The following is a 21077-nucleotide window of genomic DNA, read 5'->3' as shown; positions in this document are numbered from 1 at the left end:
TGATTATAAGATAACTCAAAGTGTTCTTATGTTGCTTTGAAGCAAGTGGAATAAGCTCAAGCAATGACCGTGCAGCCTGTTCACTCTGGAAGCAAACCTCAGGCCTTCTCAGACCTGTAGTTCAGATGGGGGGAAAAAGAAATCAAGGACGGGTGTTTTGGATCTGTTGGACTGGGGCATCTAGAAGAGGAGAAACGTGTACAAACATGACATTTGCTAATGTTTAATGTACTTATGGACAACATGTTCAGATCAGTACTATAATGTAAACATGGAAATGGTTAGATGGGAATGTCTTAGGAACTTTTCAATAAATATGCATTGTCTTTGATAATAAGTTGGTCAGTCATTACATTATTAGAGATATTTATATTACTAATATTAGAAATGATTGTCCTCCCATGCAATAATACCAATATATCATATTATTTAACACACAAAAACGAAAATATGAAAGAAGTAGTACAAATGCATTCAGTGTTCATACGTTTTATGTCAACAAGGTTGACTGAAGCTAGCTCACCCTGTATCGCTCTTCAGTTCTGCTGTTGCTTCTACAGTCTGGATGCCACACTGTGGATCCTGTAGACAGAGGGAGAGTTAGACAACATACAAATATACCCTGAAAACATAAATGGCTGTGGGATAACATATTAGTCAAACAGTGAAAACTCGTTTCTCTTTCCAAAGAATGAATCAACAAATGTTTAATCCACCAAGCCCCTCAGGGTGACACCACTCGGAGGACAGAGTTTACATAACAGTGTGTTGAGAAGTATTTAGTCAAAATTCTATGAAGACAGTATGCTTTCATCTTCTGAAGCATGAATAGGACCTCCTGCCTACAGACCTTTTGAAACGTGACCTCTGTAACAAACTTCAACCAAGAAGCAGTCAAGTCAGCCAAGGCAAAGACACAACTCAGTTCCAGAGAGATAAAGCTTGTTATTCCAGTGTCAAATAAGACCTCACACTCTTCACACCCACCTTGCAAGAACATTTCCTCTCCTTCTCTGAATGCGTTGTTGCATCTGCTGCATCTTGCACAACTTGGGTGATAGTGTCTGTCTCCTGCCTGCAGATGATAGTACAAATAAAACAGTCCTCTGATGAGTGCATGGATGACATTACATGTGCAAATTCACATAACGGCCAGAAATAGATGAGGAAATGTGTAAACAGTCTTTGAAAGGTCTGCACTGATTCTGCGTACATCCACCCAACAGCACCCCAGAAACTCCTCCAACAGAGAGGATAGATATTAAGAGAGATTTCGGGTGTATCTACAAAAGTCATATTGCCAGTTTCTGATGCAATGCTTGAGAAACGCATGACTTCACCCAGATGTGACCCTACGTCACCCCTTGTTCGTCATGTTGCCGTGGTAATGTACAACAAGACATTTCCTCTGGTAATCAAACCGTTCAGGAAAGAGATTCCTCCCTCAATTTGGGTATATTTCAGGAGCTATATTACTCAGTAATGAGTAGCAGTAATGATTACTGCAACCGATTTATGTCACAATGTTTCATTTCATGTTTAACGTTAATTTAAGACAGGCTGTGACAGTCTGCGTAAAAATTCAACAGACTTCAATATACAGTAGCTCCACACCGCTCATTAAGTGCAGTGCCAGAAGAAAACGGAAATAGTTATCTTTGTTAAAAGCAATAAACTTAACCTCAGACAGAGTATGCATCAACTGTCACCACATCTACAGTGAACACAGCTGTTTAACATATACCAAAAGTAATACACTGAAAGTTATTGTCATACCAAAAGCACACTAGAAAGTAGAAAATTAAACCATGCAATATTTCATACAATCTGTAAAAAGAAAATAATAATCCTACCTCCAACAAGCAGCTTGTGTGTTCGACTAGAGTATGTCCATTTCCAGAATGCCTCTTTCTCCAAAATAAGAATCTATTTCCCACAACCACTCCCCTTTTTTGGCCTGTATCACATTCTCAATGGCCCCTTTCAATCTACTGTACCTTTCCTCTCCCCCTCTATACAGTATATAACTTTCTGATACTAAAGAGCTGCAGACCTCTAAATCAGACTACCATAGCACTTCTGAGTCTGTCAACAGATGCGTTCAGTATCAATGTCAAGGGGGAGGAGATCAATTGAGTCTCTTGTTAGATGTCCAACATGCTGCCATAATATCGGATATGTATAAAAATGTCTGAATGCTACGCATGCTTGTGGTTGAGAATATGTAAAAGGGCAAACAGTCTATCTCCCAATGGACTATCGATGCCAGATGTTTTCAGACACAAGGAATGGAGGGACTTGGCTACATGACAGCATCTAGGCCCACCCCTCCTCTGAAACAACATCCACCAGTATTTAGTAATGTACAACATGCTGGCTTCATTTTAAAATACCACGGTCTGCTGGTCATTTCCATCAGTCATTGCATTTAGTCAATTATATGGGTTAAGCCACACGTCCAGAGGAAGCTATGGAATATTCCGAATATTCAGTTTATTTAACCAGGAAAGTCAAAATTAGATATAATTTCTTCTTCAATGGAGACCTGCCCATGAAAGGCAGAACCGCATTTAAGTTACATAAACACACATGAAAACACAACACATTAAAATACTCCATAAAAATGCAGCTCTGTCATCGTTTGTTTTAAAGGAATGTAATCATTTAACACATGATGTTCTTTATCTTTTATAAACAGTGGTAAACTCAGACTGTTTGAGAGGTACCAGGTGCTTGAGGTGGGGCACCAGCATGCAGACAATTGTGTGGATTTATGATGAAACCGTTCCAAACCCTGGTCAAGATTCCTGGTCAACCCTGGTCTGTGATGTCCCTTCTATCAAAAAGAAAATTCTTTAATTTAATTTGATCATGTGAAGGTCTGGCTATTTCCCACCAGGGAGAGAACATTTGATCGCCCACCTATACATCCAGGAGGTATTTCCTGCCATGAAATGTCCTTTTAGTAATTTATCCGTGTATAGCTTTCTTTAAATTTCGAAGTGAATCTTCGCCAGCATTGGTGTGACTGGTACATCTTGATCACATGGGTCTAGATCTCATGATATATATATTTTACTCTTTGTTCTAGCCCCTCCTATATCCAGCTTTTGGTGTGTGTGCACAAACTTTGTCCTACACAAACATTAAATTCCCATTGCCAATTAATGGACAATTTTGCGTCATAGTGTCTGAGCAAATTGACAGTGATGATGATGTACAATGATAAGAGCGTGAAGAATCTTATGGAACCATAATCACACATAATTCTAATATGTTTAGCCATGTGTTGCAATGTCCTGTTTAAAAACTTGGCATATTCAATTGTCACCTAAAGATGATCTGGCCTGGGAAGTGTCACCTCTGGGATTCACATGAAGGCACCCCATTGATCTCTTATAGCATCTCCCTTTTCTGCATGCCACCAATGCTTTGATCTGGCCTATGTATTCAAGTTTGTTCTGTGTAAAAGAATATATTAGTGTGTGGTGACTATTAAATGTAATTGTAACTCTGAAATGTCTCCGTCTTCCAGGCCGTGTTACTACGGTGCGGTCAGCCTGTGGGCCTCCAGGCCGTGTCACTACGGTGTGGTCAGAGCCTGTGGGCCTCCTGGCCGTGTTACTACGGTGAGGTCAGAGCCTGTGGGCCTCCAGGCCGTGTTACTACGGTGAGGTCAGAGCCTGTGGGCCTCCTGGCCGTGTCACTACGGTGTGGTCAGAGCCTGTGGGCCTCCTGGCCGTGTTACTACGGTGAGGTCAGAGCCTGTGGGCCTCCAGGCCGTGTTACTACGGTGAGGTCAGAGCCTGTGGGCCTCCTGGCCGTGTCACTACGGTGTGGTCAGAGCCTGTGTGCCTCCTGGCCGTGTCACTACGGTGTGGTCAGAGCCTGTGGGCCTCCAGGCCGTATTACTACGGTGAGGTCAGAGCCTGTGGGCCTCCTGGCCGTGTCACTACGGTGTGGTCAGAGCCTGTGGGCCTCCTGGCCGTGTTACTACGGTGTGGTCAGAGCCTGTGGGCCTCCAGGCCGTGTTACTACGGTGTGGTCAGAGCCTGTGGGCCTCCAGGCCGTGTTACTACGGTGTGGTCAGAGCCTGTGGGCCTCCAGGCCGTGTCACTACGGTGTGGTCAGAGCCTGTGGGCCTCCAGGCCGTGTTACTACGGTGTGGTCAGAGCCTGTGGGCCTCCAGGCCGTGTTACTACGGTGTGGTCAGAGCCTGTGGGCCTCCAGGCCGTGTCACTACGGTGTGGTCAGAGCCTGTGGGCCTCCAGGCCGTGTTACTACGGTGTGGTCAGAGCCTGTGGGCCTCCAGGCCGTGTTACTACGGTGCGGTCAGAGCCTGTGGGCCTCCAGGCCTACGGGGAAGCTCTGCTGTACTGTTTTGTACCTTGAATAAATGGTCAAACAATACTTAAGGGGACATCTCTCTCTGCCTGCCTTTTCTTCATCTGATGCCTGTTTGTTTTTAAGAACTCCATTCCTCTGGGTTTGTTAGTTTAAGTGGTGTTTAATTTACAACAAGCTCCCCTTCACTTCACACGGGTGTGATTTTTCCACTGGATGTTTGCATTGGATAACATCAATATTATCAATGTCCCGAATCTGTCTTGAGATTATGGTTTGCCAGACACACTCAGCTGCTTCTTGATGAGGTGACCGACCAGGATCTGAGGACGTTGCATATAGTTGTGGAGAACCTCGTTAGAGCTGTTCACCTGGTCTCCCTTTAGACGATCCAATATCGTCACACAGACCACAGCTGCTCGTAGACCACTCAGTTCGCACATGGCAGCAAAGACGGTAGACTCCATCTCAATGTTGCGGACTCCGGCCTCTGAGGCTTTGGCCAAGTACTCTTGTTTGTCCGTCTCCGTGTAGAAACAGAACGCGCCATCCAAACGGGCTTGGCCTTCGTAGAAGTCCATGGCACACATGGTATTTCCAATGACCGTGTCAAACTGGTTCATCTCCTCACCGCACCGGAGGAGCTCTTCAGCCAGGCCATGGTCCAGATTGGTGCTACGGACCACCGTCTTCCCCAGGATCACCTGCTCGAACTTGGGCATGAATTGGGCATCCACAGCCTGCTTGGTGACCACAACAGTGCCGGGCTCAAGACCTATTCCGCCTGAGGTTCCAATGCGTATGACTGTAACATCTGTGCAACGTGCATGATGAAGGAGCTTTATAAGCTCATGGAGCATTATGGAAGTGGATGGGACGCCTATTCCATGGCTGACTGAAAGTACAGGGCCAACTTTATACATGGCATAGCGGTCGGTCCCTTCACAAATATTCGGGTAGTTAGAATCTGGGTCCTCCAAACCGAGCACACCAGCAATGTACTCGTTGAATTCCTTCATCCTCAGAGGACTTCCTGCAACACACACAAATTTGACATCGCCAAACATAGCTGGTAAGTTGTGAGAGGAGGTTCCAAGATTGAAGTGGTAAAGTACGTCATCTTTCATGGTGTCCAGGTGTGGGTTGCTTAAATGAACCAAAGACGCTTTACGCTTATCATTTGAAGCCATTTTACTTGGCCTAATTTATGTTTTCCATGGGTCTGTCCAAATATATGGGGATCTCCGTATGCTGATGTCAGAGAGTCTGACCATGCAGTGGGCGGACCTCTCTGACATCACATACATCAGGGGGCACACACCAGAGAATGTGCGCGTGACGCACACAAGCTACACTCTGCACTACGCACACCTCGATTTGTTGCCATGGCATCAGCAAACAAATCAGTCAGTTCCATATAGGGGCACAAAGGGGTAATGCCCAATATACTGATGACATCAGGGATCTCCATATATGGGCATAAAAGGGACAAGGACTGACACATACAGAGATCTCCTTATATGAGCATATCATGCCCATATATAGGCATATACTGATGACATCAGGGATCTCCATATATGGGCATAAAATGACATGGGGAAAAAGGGACAAGGACTGATAGATAGGCCTACAGAAATCTCCACATATGAGTAAAGATACATGTACATGGTAACAATACTAAAGCAGGAATGAAAATGAGGTAGAATCATGCTGCCACAAAACCGTTTTTTAAAAAGGTTATTCTTTTCCTTTCTTTTCTTTTAACATCGTGTGGCACAGAGTCCATCAGTGTGTTTGACCAAGCTTCAAACTGGGTAGAATCCAAAAAGTGATACAATACTGGTAAGGAATGGTAATTAAGGCATGGGCTAGGGGGGATATGCATATTTTAGAAAAACAAAACCATGAACTTCAGGTATCAATTCAGATATAGGCCTGGAATTTCTGAACTGAACTCTTCAACTTTGACATTAACATTATGTTTTAATTAGGTTTAAGGCAGCAGGGAACATGTCTTTACCTCTAGGACTTTCCCTGTGATAAAGTGCTGGCATGCATCACATTGTACTCCAAAGTGGATCTGGTAGTCTCTCTCGCAGTAAGGCACACCATCTCTGAGGGAGCACAGGGATTTACAGAGTAATGTCACAAGATGTCCTTACAACAGTATATACCATATGAAGGGGCTGTGAATAGAATAGAAACTCACTTGCTGATGTATTCTCCACTCAGCTCTTTGCCACAGACTTTGCACTTGAAGCAGCCCAGGTGCCACTGTCCATCCAGGGCTAATAAGGCCTGGCCATTCTTGATGTCTCTACCACAACCTGCACAGTCTAGAAAAGTCCAGAAAAAGGAGGAAAAGGAAATTGGATAAAAAACAATAAATACACTAATAATATATACATACACCAATACTCAACTGGAACATGTTGTTTAACGACTTTAAACCTGGTGCCTCTATTTTGGCAATGGCATTATTGTAGGCAAGAACTTTCAAACTTTTCAGCGTTATTAAATTAAACTTAAAAGTACGGAAAATAGACCATCTACAATGTCCCGCAATTGTGAGGTGGTTATAGGCTATTTTCATCTACCACTGCAGTCAGACTAAATCTACACAAGTTAAAAAGGAACCATGCATTTGCTGCTGTGTCCATAACAAAATAATCTATTTTATTTGTAATAAAAAATATATTTTATTCAAAAACGAAACCATTCGAATAATGGTAGCAGCCTAAATTCCTTATATAGCCTTTTACCAGTAGATGGCATTCCAAGTCTAATACTTTGACTTTCTAGTAGAGTTAATAACTGAGTATTCAGCATTGTGGTTTAAGGACAACAAAAGGTGTATAGTTTAATATGTGCCCATAATTATAGACTGATACGTAATTATATACTACTGAATTCTACCAAATGGTAATAGGAAGATTATCTTAAACCAGATCATAAAGAACTGCAGTAAAAACTGCAGGAAATCTCAGCATTTCAAAACCAAAGACTTATCGGAGTCTTTTATCTGATAATCACTTCCCCTTCTGATTGAGCATTTCCACTGAGGCATGCTACAAAGAGCCCATTGAGCTCAACAAGAATGTGCTTGTGTGCGTGTGCGTGCGTGTGTGTGTGTGTGTGTGTGTGTGTGTGTGTGTGTGTGTGTGTGTGTGTGTGTGTGTGTGCATGTGTGCGTGCGCGCGTGTGTGTGTGTCGTGCGTGTGTTGCGTAGTTAGTATCTCTGTGGTTGGGGCCATAATATGAGAGCATCTCTCAGTCTGTTTGTTCAACGCATTTCGACAGAAACCGCAAATTAAAATAGCTAATCTACATGCTCCAAAAGACCTACAGATTTACATTTACATCGAACGATGGAGCTTAAATTAGGCATCAAGAGTGGACTTTATTTCATTGCTTGCCAATTAATCCAACCTTTATAACAAATGGGATTCTGTTAGTTAATTAAAATAAATTAAGAGCCTCACTATCTCATAAAAGTGTTTATACGTCTGTCCCCCAGTTCCATTCCTAGGTGATATGTACAGTTCAGTTACTATCTGACAGCTGTTGCTGGAGACATTTCCTATTCTTGGGTTACTCTGTCATTTGTGTCTTGGCTACCTCTGTTATGGTTTCCTGCACAGCTTCCAAAAGCCAACACACAAAACACCAAAACCTATTATTTCCAAAGCTTAGAGAAATATTTGTAGGTCCTTTCGTGTCGCATGGTTTTGCTATTATCATTAATATTGCCTTGTTATTTTAAATGATTGCTAGAGAGAGACCCTCTTGGGCCATTAGTTTTGTAAAACGTCTGGGTTTCCAAGGCTATTAGTTTTGTGACTGAGAACTTGCATAATCCCTACCATAATAATATCAGGTAAAGTGTACGGGCAGAGTCAGTAACTCTCATTGACCTACAGGGATCAATGGAGACTTACCTGATTTATGAGGTAACAGATTCATATTGACCTGGAACTGTTTTTTTACCTGTAGCAGGTAAACCTAAGTCTTTTGATGTATGATTAATTATACTTAAAACAAAATAGTTTTTCATATTTTCTTGACTGAAATTCCCTTGCACACTTATTTTTTAATCAATGCCCTGTTAAATAGCAGTGGACAAGCTCCGAAATTCAGCACAACCCTAGCACAAATGTTGCCACTGTTGCATTTGAGCAAACTCAAATTAAATCGGAATTAAACTGAAAATGATACAGACCACTTGCAATATAAGGTTTTCAAGCTTTCAGGCTGCAACCCCCCAAATTAATCAGTTTGAACTGGGTGCCCCTAAAATAATAGAGTCCAGTTGAGGCATTACATTTTGTAAGTAATGGTTTCTTTCTTTCTTTCTTTCTTTCTTTCTTTCTTTCTTTCTTTCTTTGTCTTTAAAAGTCCTTAAATTGTCACTTCACTATTGTCTGTTTGAAACACTCACTGTGTGATTTGATGTCTTTTGGGGTGGGAGACATGGTCGGTTGGACACACCAATGGCAGAGGCAGTCCTTCCCAGTGAACGTGACACGATTCCCAGCAGGAAAGGGCCGCCTGTAAGTGCAGACATAAAGACGATATTCATATTCAATATTCCATATTGTTGGCATGCACTTATGTTACGTTTGCATATGTACTGTTCTTTTTTCCCCCTATTTTTTAACCTGTACAGAGCACTTTGGTCGACCATTGGTCGTTGTGATACGTGCTATATAAATAAAGTTTGAGTTGAGTTGACGAAATTACTGCTTTTTTGTGCCCTTAAATTATTTATTTTTTATGTAAATTGTAAATTTCCATTTTAGGATTCAGACTTTTTTAAGAATTTAATTTAAACATACATTATTTGTGCCCACACACACATATCCTTACTTGCAGAAGGTGCATACAAAACAGGCAGGGTGATATGTCCTTCCTAAGGCTGTGACCACTTCCCCCTCCACAAACTCCCCACAGTTGGTACAGCGGGTGCCATGGAGCCTCTGGTAGTCCACCGTACACAAGTACTCTTCATTCTTCACAAAGAAGCCTCCGTGGGCCAGGTCACTTCCACACACTACAAGTACACAGAAATAATAACACATCTGACACACGTTACAACACAATGTAAACTCTTCTCAGCTGTATACCTTAAAATGCTTTAAATTCTAATTACAGTGCTTGTGTGTGTGTGTGTGTGTGTGTGTGTGTGTGTGTGTGTGTGTGTGTGTGTGTGTGTGTGTGTGTGTGTGTGTGTGTGTGTGTGTGTGTGTGTGTGTGTGTGTGTGTGTGTGTGTGTGTGTGTGTGCATGCGTGCGTGTGCGTGTGTGCATGCGGTCTGTATACAGTAATATGGCCATGTCTGAGCACGTATTTCCAAGCATAGATTTAGAAGCACTGACTGACCCTATATCAGTGCAATGACAGGTTTTTGGCAGCCACAGCTATCTCTCAGCTTGTCCAGAGTCATTTGATGGTGCTCGTTTCCGGCACCGTCCCTCTAAAAAGCCTCCTGACACAATAGAATGCACTCTGACGCCAGGGACAGACTATCGTGGTTCTATTCCTGTCTTATTGTCGGCGAATCACAACGCAGACTGTGTCTGTTAAAGCTGCTATTATTTTTAAGATCGAATAAAGCTGGCCTGTTTAAAGAATAATAATGAAAACTTGTCATCTCTTGGCTTTGCTGAAGAATGCACTAAAGAAGCCATGATGTGTAAGAACACAATACAATCTATATCTAATCTTTCATTATTACAAATCTTTATGAACTCCATTTGCTATTGTTGTTTTATAGTTTTTGTTGCTATTGTTTTTCTCCCATTTTCTCCTCCTATTTCCAACTGAACTGGGGGATTAAGATGTTTTAGCGATGGATAATTCTTGGCATATGAAGACAATTACCGACAGGAGACTGATCAAGCCTACTGAAATCAAAAACTGTTTTGAAAACAGATTTTCTTTCATTTTCAATTTCAAATGAAATGCTCCATGAACAGAATTGGTGGAGCAGACAAAATCATGTCATTGTAAAATGTCTGCAGGCTCCACGGTCTGTGAAAAGCCTCCATTGTGTTCTCTGAAGCCGTAAACAGCATCGCTGCGAAATTAAAGAGGTACAACACAAGGGGGCTGTCAGTGTCCATTAGCAAGGACAATTGTTTGTCTCTTCACAGCACCATAACCCTGCCTGCACTGAGGACTGTCCAACACTGAGATGTTCTCCTTGCACCAGGGTGTTTGAGGTCAGTAAAGTGTGTAAGATACTGTTCCTAGACTGACCACGATATGGACCAGAAGGTTTAGAAATGGTCTGATGATCTCAACCTTCATCAGTCATCATGTGAGTGTTGAACCCCACATGATGAACTCTACTGATTTTGGTACAGTACCCCCTGCCTTCCCTCTAGCCGCCCGTCACCCTTAGGCCAACATTTCCACTTGCACACAAAAAGATATCTTGAAATCAAAAAGATGTGAGGATTACCATTGCCTAATAATTGCCATTAGGGCTGGGAAGGCTGCTGGCAAGGACATACAATGTTTAAATTGAGCTGAACCTACTAGTAGTCCATATGTACCGCACATTACATGAAAAAAACATAATGTCACATTCATAATTATCTTTTGATTTATTTGAGTGATTATTAGGCTACTATTTGGGTGCTCTCGCTTTTGAAAGGCATGAAGAAAAACATGGCTGCTTGATAAACGCTAAAGCCTAAGCGACAGTTTAACACAAACCTGCTAGCGGTGTAGCCGGGGATGGATAATCAATGCTGTATTTTGAAAAGTCATACCGTCGTGGCGTCGTCATACTCTAACTAATCTTGCAGAGTGCTTTCATGCTGTCTGGAGGATGAACCATTTGTGTGAATCATGGACCTTTTGTCCAGACCTAGTATGTACACTGTACACATCACCTAAGAGGCAAATTGCAAGATGAACCCTACTGATCTTGGTGGCCATATGGCCTTTTCAGGGTTTTTTTCTCCCTCCCAGCAGTGGATCAGGAGTTAGAACAGCTGTCTAGGATTCAGAAGACTCTCAGTTCGATCCCAGCTCCTCCTGGCTTCAAAGCCGAAGTGTCCCTGAACAAGACACTGAAGCACTTATTGGTCCCTGTGCGCCCCGTGTGGCTGTACACTGCTCCTAATAGGATGGGTCAAATGCAGAGAAGTACTTGCTGTTGTTTATATGTGATAATCCATATAATATACCATAATTTGATTATGGCACTAATACACTTAAGTTGTCTATTTTTATTTTCTTCCCCACTAGTGAGAGTGTGGGGCTATAGGGTACGCAATGTTGGTGATGGTTGGTACAAACCGTTTTATTTCTGGTTGGTTGTAAGGACCAACAGAGCCTCTAGGCGCTGCTAGTGGGGCTTTTAGAAGAAAAGAAAAAAAGTAGTATTAAAGGGTTAGTTCAGATTTCTGGACTTAAAGCTGTAGGAAATAATTGCCATTCATATAGTGGTTGCAAAGGTATTCATTGATTGCAGTCCCGTGGTGGGAGTTCTGGTCTGGTTTTGGTGAATATTAAGTAGTTCCAGCTAGCATTTGGTGGGGGTCACTGGGGCCATGCATTAAAAATGAATGATTCCACAAAACTAGCGTCATTTGTAATTGACCTATTTCAAAATGACCAGAACTAGCCTACTATAGCCTAATAATATTCACCAAAACATGACCAGAACTAGCATACTAATAGCCTAATAATATTCACCAAAACATGACCAGAACTAGCATACTAATCGCCTAATAATATTCACCAAAACAAGACCAGAACTAGCCTACTAATAGCCTAATAATATTCACCAAAACAAGACCAGAACTAGCCTAATAATATTCACCAAAACAAGACCAGAACTAGAAAATTCGCAATTTAAAAAAATTGCAGAGTGTGGTTGCCACAGTGGCTTACATATGCCCCTCCCACTAATATTGCCAGCCAATTACAATTTCAAGTCAAACCTTAGATCATGTGTAAGTAATTCGGAGGGGATTTAACCCCCAAAATTCATGTTTTTGCGACAAACGGTTACATTTCTCGCATTTGCTTTCAGAACTTGGTTGATTGAACCACCCCGGACATGTGATTCAAATTTGGGATGGATTGGACATTCCGTTTGTGATTTATGGCATTTTTTGTGATATAGGCCCCTTCTACTAACTTCGGAAGACGATTACGGCCGAACGATACACGCATACGCACTACCAAAATTCTGCAGTTGGTGTTTTAATCGGATAGGTCCAGAGATCATGTGTGCCGATTTCTATATGGGGAGATGCGTCATGACCCAAGGAATCCAGGGAAATTTTTTATTTTACGACCTACGGTTCAAGAGTTATAAGCCAAAAGGTAAAGTGGGCTGTTATAGCGCCACCATGAGGCCGACCGATAAAATTATAATTTTAATAAATTTTAGTGATAATTATGAATTTATCCTCCAAGTTTTGTAACTATAGTCCTCACAGTCTCAGAGGAAATAATACTTGAATGTGAATTTTTGCATTTTCCCATTCATGTCAATTGGAATTTTTAATTCACTAATAAATTCATATCAATTAAACTATACAACATTTCTCTTAACAAAATACAAGCACACGATTCCCACAGACATTTTTCCGGTCAATTTGACATATGGCTCAAGTGCGTACAGTCAAAACTGTGGGAGGTATAATGCGTCAAACTAAAGACTAATCCAGTGGAAGTTTAAGTGGAATAATAATAAAGTGTTACAATTACAAGAGTGTGGTTGCCCTTTGGGCAACCACACTAACTAGCCTACTAATAGCCTACCTAATATTCACCAAAACAAGACCAGAACTCCGACCACGGGACTCAGGGAATCAATTCATATCTTTGCAACAACTTTAATGGCAAGTAATCAAAAAGATCTGAAATAACCCTTTAAGCTATTAGTGCCTGCCTTGTGATTTTGTTCTTCTGGTTGGCTAAAAGGTGGGCATCATTTATATAATGAGCAAAATAAGATACATAACATACCGGTACTGTAGAAGCCACACAGTAAGACTACTCACCCTTGCAGGTAAAACACTTTATATGGAAGTGTTGGGACTGCACTCGAAGCGCCTCTCCCTTACATGACTCCCCACATCTGTGACAAAGAATGAGACGCTTCTCTGCTGGAAGACACGGGCGGTACCCATCCTGTGCCACTGGACAAGAGGAAGTACAGTTAGTACACCATCTGTATAATATAGTCATAGACAGTAACAGGAAAGATGCGATTCCTAGCCAGTAGTGCCTTTCACCTTACCTTTCATGATTATCTGCATAGCAATGAGAAACAGTTACAATTTATACACAAGCCACCACTTGTACTGTAGGGCGTAGGCTATACCATGTTGGCGTTCATTACAAATGTGGTGAAACTTGTTGAGATGGGTGCATGAGGATTGAAGAATAATGAGAAATTATCAAAACCAAAGATGGAGTTTGATCCACCGTCCACGTCCACACACATTATAGTAGCACTATCTCTCTCTCTCTCTCTCGCTCCCTGAGTCTCTCTCTCTGTGATCCATACTCGTTCTGCCTCAGCAGCTCATTACAATGATCCCACAGAGATGTGCTCCTCATTGTGTTTACATAACCGAGGTTAATGTGCAAGCCTGCTGCCTTTTCCCCCTCTTTTTTGCATGCAAGCGTACACATACAAACATGCACGCACAACAATTATCAACAATAACACGCACAAGCACACATGCTACAGTGAGTGCTTTGCTATATAAATGTTCTGAGGCCTGCAGTCTGTTCAGTGGCCTCTCCTGCCAAAACGACCAACAGGTCGTAAACACGGGCAGCATATTGTGAACTCTCAGCTTCTAAATGAATTCTAACTTCACAAATCAACAGTATATAAATATTATTCATAGCTCCTTTTGTACACAGTACAAAGTGTTAACATATCCAATTGTAAAGCAGAGAGTTTACAAAAGTAACACCAACTTGACTGCTTGATAACTTTTGTATACTCTCAGAGTTGAATCAAAACTGAAGATTTTACTGTGTGTGTGTGTGTGGCAGTGGTTCTCAAAGTGCGGTCCGGTCCAGGGACTCTCTGGGTTCCTTGAGGGGGTTCCAAACGGACCCTTACAGATCTGTAACAGAGTTAAGGGGTTGAAATAAAAAAACATTGGTTGAGAGGATGGTTAAAGATTTTTTGAGGGGGGCTGTCCTAACGCACCTCTCTATCTCTGTGGTGTTTATAATGGCAGGCGGTGGATGCCTTCATAATCTAATCACCGCCCACTTGAAAGGCCCTGAATGTGATTAGGAGAGGAAAGAATGTGGCACACTGAAGAGCGCTCCGACCTCCTCCCCGCACGCACGCACACACACACACGCATACATTATGCAGTCGGTCTGTGATAAATGTTCAACCTCCCTCTCTCGCTTTCTCTCTTTCTTTCTCTCCGTCTCTCTCTCTGTTCCAATCCTTTGTCATCCCTTTCCCCTCGCTTCCACACCCGGATGCACCTTATCTAAGGTTATCTGCTGCAGTCTGGCTTGGACAAGGTTTGCTGGCGTCAACACCTGTTCATTAATTCCCATACATTCCTAAATGGAATCCAGAGATGTATAACAGGCGGCCAACTTGCAGTGGCCAACTAACAGTGGCCAACTTACTCAGCTGCAATAGCCATTTGTGCTGAAAATAATTGGCCTCTTACGTGGGAAGGTGTTCCCTCCGCACTGGCAAACTGCAAGTAAGATCATTTTACGAATGTGAAGTTTATTTCTTCTTGCTAAGAAAGTATTATTGGTATGTGGGCCTCTTTGTGTACCCCACCCCTTAAGAGATTTGTTGCCATGGTGACACGCAAGTACCAACAAACTAGATTAAGAGGCCTTGCATTCCTAAATGTTAAGATAAAGGTTCATTCCAGCCAGTCACACACAGTAAAATCTATGGGGTTAGCTCCATCGCACTCCAGAGTTAACAGGTTTTTACTGTGCACGGCTGTGGAGATCTACACAATGCCAAGCCTCATGGATGAGTGCTGTTTTGCCATTAGGGAAGTACCTTGAAAAACATGGACACAAAATCACCCCCGATGAACACAGAGAGAATCCACCCAGAATCCATTGTTGAGATGTCACTGTTAATCATGCCAGTGTGAAACAAATATTATAAACGAAAAGAAATACATAACTGATCAAAATGTACAATCTGTATTAGCTCTAGGCTACATAGAGAGACAACATCCATATTTTCTGGCTTCGGTAGCTTGTCCAGGAAAACCATCAATTGTGTTTTAATTATTTTATTCTTATATTTTATACTTATTTCAACTAGCTGTATTCCCTTCATATATTGCATTGTTTTTATTGTAGTGACTGTATATTGTACTATTACATTATTTTACATTATGTATAACAGTATAGTAGATTTTTTAGTTTAGTTTATTTTCACACGAAAACAATACATTAATTATTTTCTGTAGAAAGGAAAGGCAAAACTAGAAAGCAGGCCCCCTGATGTAGGTTTCAAACATCGGTTTCTGTCCAGTACAGCATACCAGTCCTAACACTCCTTTCTTGATCTCTCCTAGAAGCAAGGCAAGGCTGCGACAGTGTTAAGTATTAGCAAAAGGTACATTTAGAAGGATGGAGAAACACGAGAGCGACAGCTAATCGTGGATACCACTATAGCTTGTAAACCCTGTGTGTGTGAGAGGTATGGGGCAGACTATAATAAGCATCTAGCCTTATTGTCGTGCAACTATGTCGCGGGCTGAAAATAGCTGATGTTTAAGACATGGATTACCTACAGGATTGTCCGTAACTTTTTTTTCCCAGTTTTATGTGATTTGATTTAATAGCAGGATAGTGTCAACTTTATTAATGCATCAACAAAACAACTAAAGACATTTATTTTGAACAAAAAACTAGTATGTGCAGTGGACTTGCTTACTGGAACTGCAATGAAGCGATATAAAAATGAATAGGGACTTTCAAGAAATGATGCAATGCTTATCATTGGAGACTTCTTAAGAATCTGCGCTCTCTTACACAATCCTAAGTTTACATTCCAGAACTTACTGATTGATTGATTGATTGATTGATTGATTGATTGATTGATTGAAAATTGTATTAACAGTTTGCAGAACACAATTCAAGGAAAGTGCAGGTCAATACAAAAACTACTAAGCGGATAAATAAACCAGAAAAAGCACTAAGACTTGTTTACCTAATGGTCATCAGATAATAATGTGAAGGGATGAGCCTGTTGCATTCCTCACATGATCAAAGATTGAAGACATCTCATGGTATTGTCACAGACACGCCCTTTGACCTCTGATAGTTGTGTATAGCCTTGCTATAGGAGGCCTGAATTTCTCAGGTCTCACATACTGCTCAGTTTCAGGGATTTCAGGCAACATGTGTTTGCAAACCAATAGTCCCCTAAAGGCAAACACACACTCCAATGAGTTATTCTAATCTAGTATATTACACAGCCGTACAGTGTCCCATTTGATTGGGAGTAATTCTTGTTAATTTGCTCTGCATTATTTGAACAAAGTGTTTGAGGATAATCGAGCCGTTGAGACGAATAAGAGTCTAAGTCTACACTAATTATCCATAATGTATAAATGATGGATAAGGGGTCAGGACAGATAGGCATTTTCGGGGAGGGGTCAGAATAAAATTTGGACTTGGACTGTTATTCGTCTCAACTGCTTCTTATCATCGACTAGAATATGATGTGCTGCTCTAGACACTCTCACATCACACTGTCCAATGACTGGCCAGCTCAGACTGCAACTCAGATACAGTTAAAAAACTAAATCACGTACTGCAAAGCCTTCCTAGTAATTAAACAACACTGTAGAAGCTTGAGATGCTTACAATTATGGAGTGTCTGAATGTCCTTGATGCTACCTCTCCAATCATACTTGGGTAGAGAAGATCACAGTTTAGCCACTTTAACCCTGCCATCCCTATTTTGGGATCTTTGTCATTCTAGGCAATGATTTTCTAAAAGTTTTCCAAAAAAAGGGGAAAAAATCATAGGTTCTCAAATATGTTTGACAGTCAAAAGAAAGAAAAGAAAATAGAGGGTTTTCAAAAAAATAGCAGATCTATAGATCTGCTATTTTTGAAATAGGGCTTAAGTGGTTAATGCTATAGGCCCTGTAAGTGAAATGTCAGGACAATGTGGTCCCTTCTGCAATAGCTTGCATTACTACCATTACTTGTAGCACTTTGCAGCTATGTCACAGTGCTACACGTCAGTTATTCTATTACAGGCATTGCACTCATTTCACCTCTTTCACCACTCAGCCTTCAACAATTAGCCGTACCACAATAAGACAAGTGTTCACAGCCAACTAATAGACCTTAACCACGTAACGTTAACAGCAAGGGCAAACATTTGTTCTACATAGACAAGACACCGCGAAGAACATACAAATCCTCAGTGTTCATTTAACTCTGAAAGTGTACAAATTGACCCATGCTCTGAGATTAAATCAACAATGATGATTTTACTTTTTCCAATTAATGACCTGTCTTAGGTCAATGTAAAAAATGTGCTATACAAATAAACCTGTGAAACATTGATCACAGGCAAGGTGAAAGAAACTACAATCATGTTTTTTTTCCTAATGTCTCAATTCATTATTTGAAAAGATAAATGCCATCAATTATCCAGGTGTCTCTTACAACTATTTCTTTGAGTCATGATTATAACATACAGTACAACAAACACAAAAGCAAGACTTTGCAATAAAGGAACTTGACCACCATAAAACTGCATACTTTGAAACAAGTTGATTACAAATGAAATGTTAAGTTAAGCACAAACTTTAACACAAACAAAGATTCAGGCACAAATCATTACTAAGCATTAATTTAACTAAATATGGACCCGTGAGGGTCCAAACGTACAAGAACACACATCATGCACAATAACAAACCAGCAATTCTCCCAGCCATGCTGCTCAGCCCCTGAGAAAATGTGGGTATACCTTTCTCTTCCACCATGACCAGTGGCTCCTGTACGTCTGTCTTTTCTAGGGTAACTCCCACCACAGTGGATCACAACGGACTGAGCGAGGGGAAGAACACACTACGTACAGCCAGGCCAGGGGGGAGAGAGGGGGAGGGACAATATGAAGACAGAGAGAGCAAAAGAGAGGGGCAGGAGGTGAGGAAGAAACAGAAGAAGAAGGTATGCAGCAAGTGTGTGTGTGTGTGTGTGTGTGTGTGTGTGTGTGTGTGTGTGTGCGCGTGTGTGTGTGTGTGTGTGTGCGTGCGTGCGTACGTGCGTAACAGAGATGGAATCTCACTTGCAGAAACAGTGGGAGTGCTGTGGGGGGGCGACAAGGGATATCACAGCCTCTCTTACATGTTGTTTAAATGTGCCATGAAACGAACGCACGCATGCACGCACACACACAAGCACACACACACACACACACACACACACACACACACACACACACACACACACACGTACAGTACAGTGTTATGGATCCAGAGTTGCATATTGAATGATAATATGGGTTGAAGACGTATCGAGTTACATCCCTGACACAGTACTTAAGTTCCATGTAATGTATCCTGTGCATCGAATCGTAAAATTAATTATTCTTACACTTTTCATTCTTATTCTTTATTTACTGTAACTTAATTCATTCACCTACTCCTTTATACCTTCCCTAAAATTGTGACGTGACCGTTACCCTGAAGTACATTATTTGCTGTTCTAAGAGACGGAGACGTCTTCTTTTCATCACACAGAATGACAATACTGATGACAATCCATCAGAATTGCAGCTTTTGAGGGGGCAACCCAGTGGTTAGAGAGCATACTACCTCAAATGCTTGACCGCAATTATTTTTGTTTGATTCCCGGCCAGCCGGACCATTTGCTGCATGTCACTCTTTCTCCTACACTCTCTCTCCATACGTTTATTGACTCTCTCCACTGTACCTATGAATAAAGACTCAGAAAAGCTCCTCACTAATTCCCAGGCAGAAGGCTGGAAGCAGCCTACCTGCCATTTACACCAGCAGGTGCAGGAATAAGGCTACCAGCATCGTGAAAGATGCCACCCACACTGGTCTGTTTGTCCCCCTCCTTTCGGGCAGGAGGCTGCATAGTATTAAGGTGAGTACCACGAGGAAAAGGATTTTTGGAAAACCTTGGCACCTCTCTTTAAAATATGCACTCCCCTATCCATTATGCTGGATTTTCCAGCACAAGCTGCATTTGTCTGAATGGCTTTACTATTATCTGTATACTTGCAAAAAGTAATACTAATAAGTAATAACCAATTTCTGGACAAACTGCCACTTGACACATTGAAAAAGAGTGATGTTAGTAACTAATTTTGCATTTGTTTTGTTTTGCTAGTGACTATTAGTCTATTATGTTGTGAAGATTTTCATATACAAGTGATGGGGAGACATGCAATAGAAAGCTGGCTTGTTCTGAAACTCAATGGCTTGGGGCTGACTATTGTACAATATTGTACGATTGAATAAATTAAAATAAGTTCTAGCACTTTGAAATGGTTGACACAAGCTGACACAGTCAAAATATGCACCTCAAAAGAATACATTTATCCACAGTAATACTGGTAATGGAGGGTAGGCATCATTAGGTCCTTTTCAGATGGTCTTACTCTTCACCTAGCGTACTCCATGAACTAATCAATTATCTATATTAAATAACTTTCTTCTCCCCCCCCCCAAAAAAGAATATTGTATTTTGGACATTTTCGACAAAATAGAACATTTTACATTGAGGTGCTCACTCTTCCTTAGTGCCCACTCTGCTTGCATCCGTCAGACAACTGTCACTGCATTGTTTATTATGCAACAACACAACACGTGTGTAATGAGTAAAACAGGAAAGCAGGATCAGAGATAGATGATACTTACTAAACGGCATGTTGTCAGCATGCATGCTTTCACACAGGATGTAGTCATCGGGGTTGAGGAAAGGAAGTTGCTCCATCATGGCTTGCCTGGGGATGAGGTAAATAACCTGTGCCAGTTCGCCATTCTCAATGACTGACTTGCGCCTGACCGAGTTCTTCCATTTGGCCCGGTCCAAAACCACCATCTCTTCGTCGTCGCTGGGGCCACAGATCCTGCCAAGGCTGTTGATGTTGGGAAGGTTAGGCATGTTGACACCGCCGAGGCCCTGTGTCCAACAGCCGGGGCTGCATGCTGACTCCCACTTAGCGATCATCGTACATGAACTGGAAGTGGAACTGAAACTATTACGAAAACATAGTCTCGCGAAAAGGCAAATCTTTTCCTCGAACGCCAGGTATTAAAGCTACTCTCTAAGAGCGTGGCACTGATTGACTGGATGTCAATTTGGCTGTCAGGTTGTAAAGGCCTAATTCCCATTCCCTTTAAGAAGATTAAGAAAGGGGATATTTTTAGGGTTTATCTGCAGGGCAAACAGAGGGTCTGACCTGTAGGAAGTGTTTCCGTATACCCTCCATATCAGCCTACCTTTAGCCTTCATGGCTTATCTCAGGCTCAGCGTGTCGTGTAAAAAGTAGTCCCTGCAGTAATCCCTTGTGATTGCGTGGAAGATTATAAACTACAGCCTTGTAGTTTTCATATTTAAAGCTTCTTTATAGGCTAACCCACAGCAGTACCAGTGATTATTTTATAATGAATCAGTTGAAAGATGAAATATCAAAACAGATTTTTTTAACTTAAGGATACTTAACCAACAATTTAGTGTGTAGATT

General features: G+C 41.6%; 2 protein-coding genes across 6 annotated transcripts in view; both read right to left on the bottom strand.

Moving 5' to 3' along the window:
• Positions 1-20348, bottom strand: part of LOC310874309 (actin-binding LIM protein 1-like) — a 35931-nt gene extending 15583 nt beyond the window's left edge. For 3 of the 5 annotated variants that reach the window (XM_083787061.1, XM_083787065.1, XM_083787064.1), the window contains exons 1-9: positions 20248-20348; positions 13371-13508; positions 9211-9394; positions 8783-8892; positions 6554-6680; positions 6365-6458; positions 988-1075; positions 524-582; positions 115-180 (exon numbers count right to left, since the gene is read on the bottom strand). In XM_083787061.1, the coding sequence (XP_083643187.1) occupies positions 115-180; positions 524-582; positions 988-1075; positions 6365-6458; positions 6554-6680; positions 8783-8892; positions 9211-9394; positions 13371-13508; positions 20248-20326 (945 nt within the window). In that variant the 5' untranslated portion in view covers positions 20327-20348. Of the gene's footprint in view, positions 1-114; positions 181-523; positions 583-987; positions 1076-6364; positions 6459-6553; positions 6681-8782; positions 8893-9210; positions 9395-13370; positions 13509-18326; positions 18390-20247 lie in introns of those variants that run through there. The other 2 variants (XM_083787062.1, XM_083787063.1) reach the window with 2 other exon arrangements.
• On the bottom strand, positions 4614-5498 carry LOC310874077 (uridine phosphorylase 1-like; the record flags this gene model as incomplete). The annotated part of the gene is made up of 1 exon (XM_083786752.1): positions 4614-5498. Exon 1 carries the CDS (start codon positions 5469-5471, stop codon positions 4614-4616), a length of 858 nt encoding a protein of 285 aa, XP_083642878.1. The 5' UTR covers positions 5472-5498.
• Positions 20349-21077: the final 729 nt, after the last annotated feature.

The sequence above is a fragment of the Protomyctophum parallelum genome (genome assembly GCF_964188405.1).
Source record: "Protomyctophum parallelum genome assembly, chromosome: 17".
NCBI lineage: Eukaryota > Metazoa > Chordata > Actinopteri > Myctophiformes > Myctophidae > Protomyctophum > Protomyctophum parallelum.
Note: the sequence above shows the minus strand (reverse complement) of the source record. Positions and strands in the feature narration are given on the sequence as shown.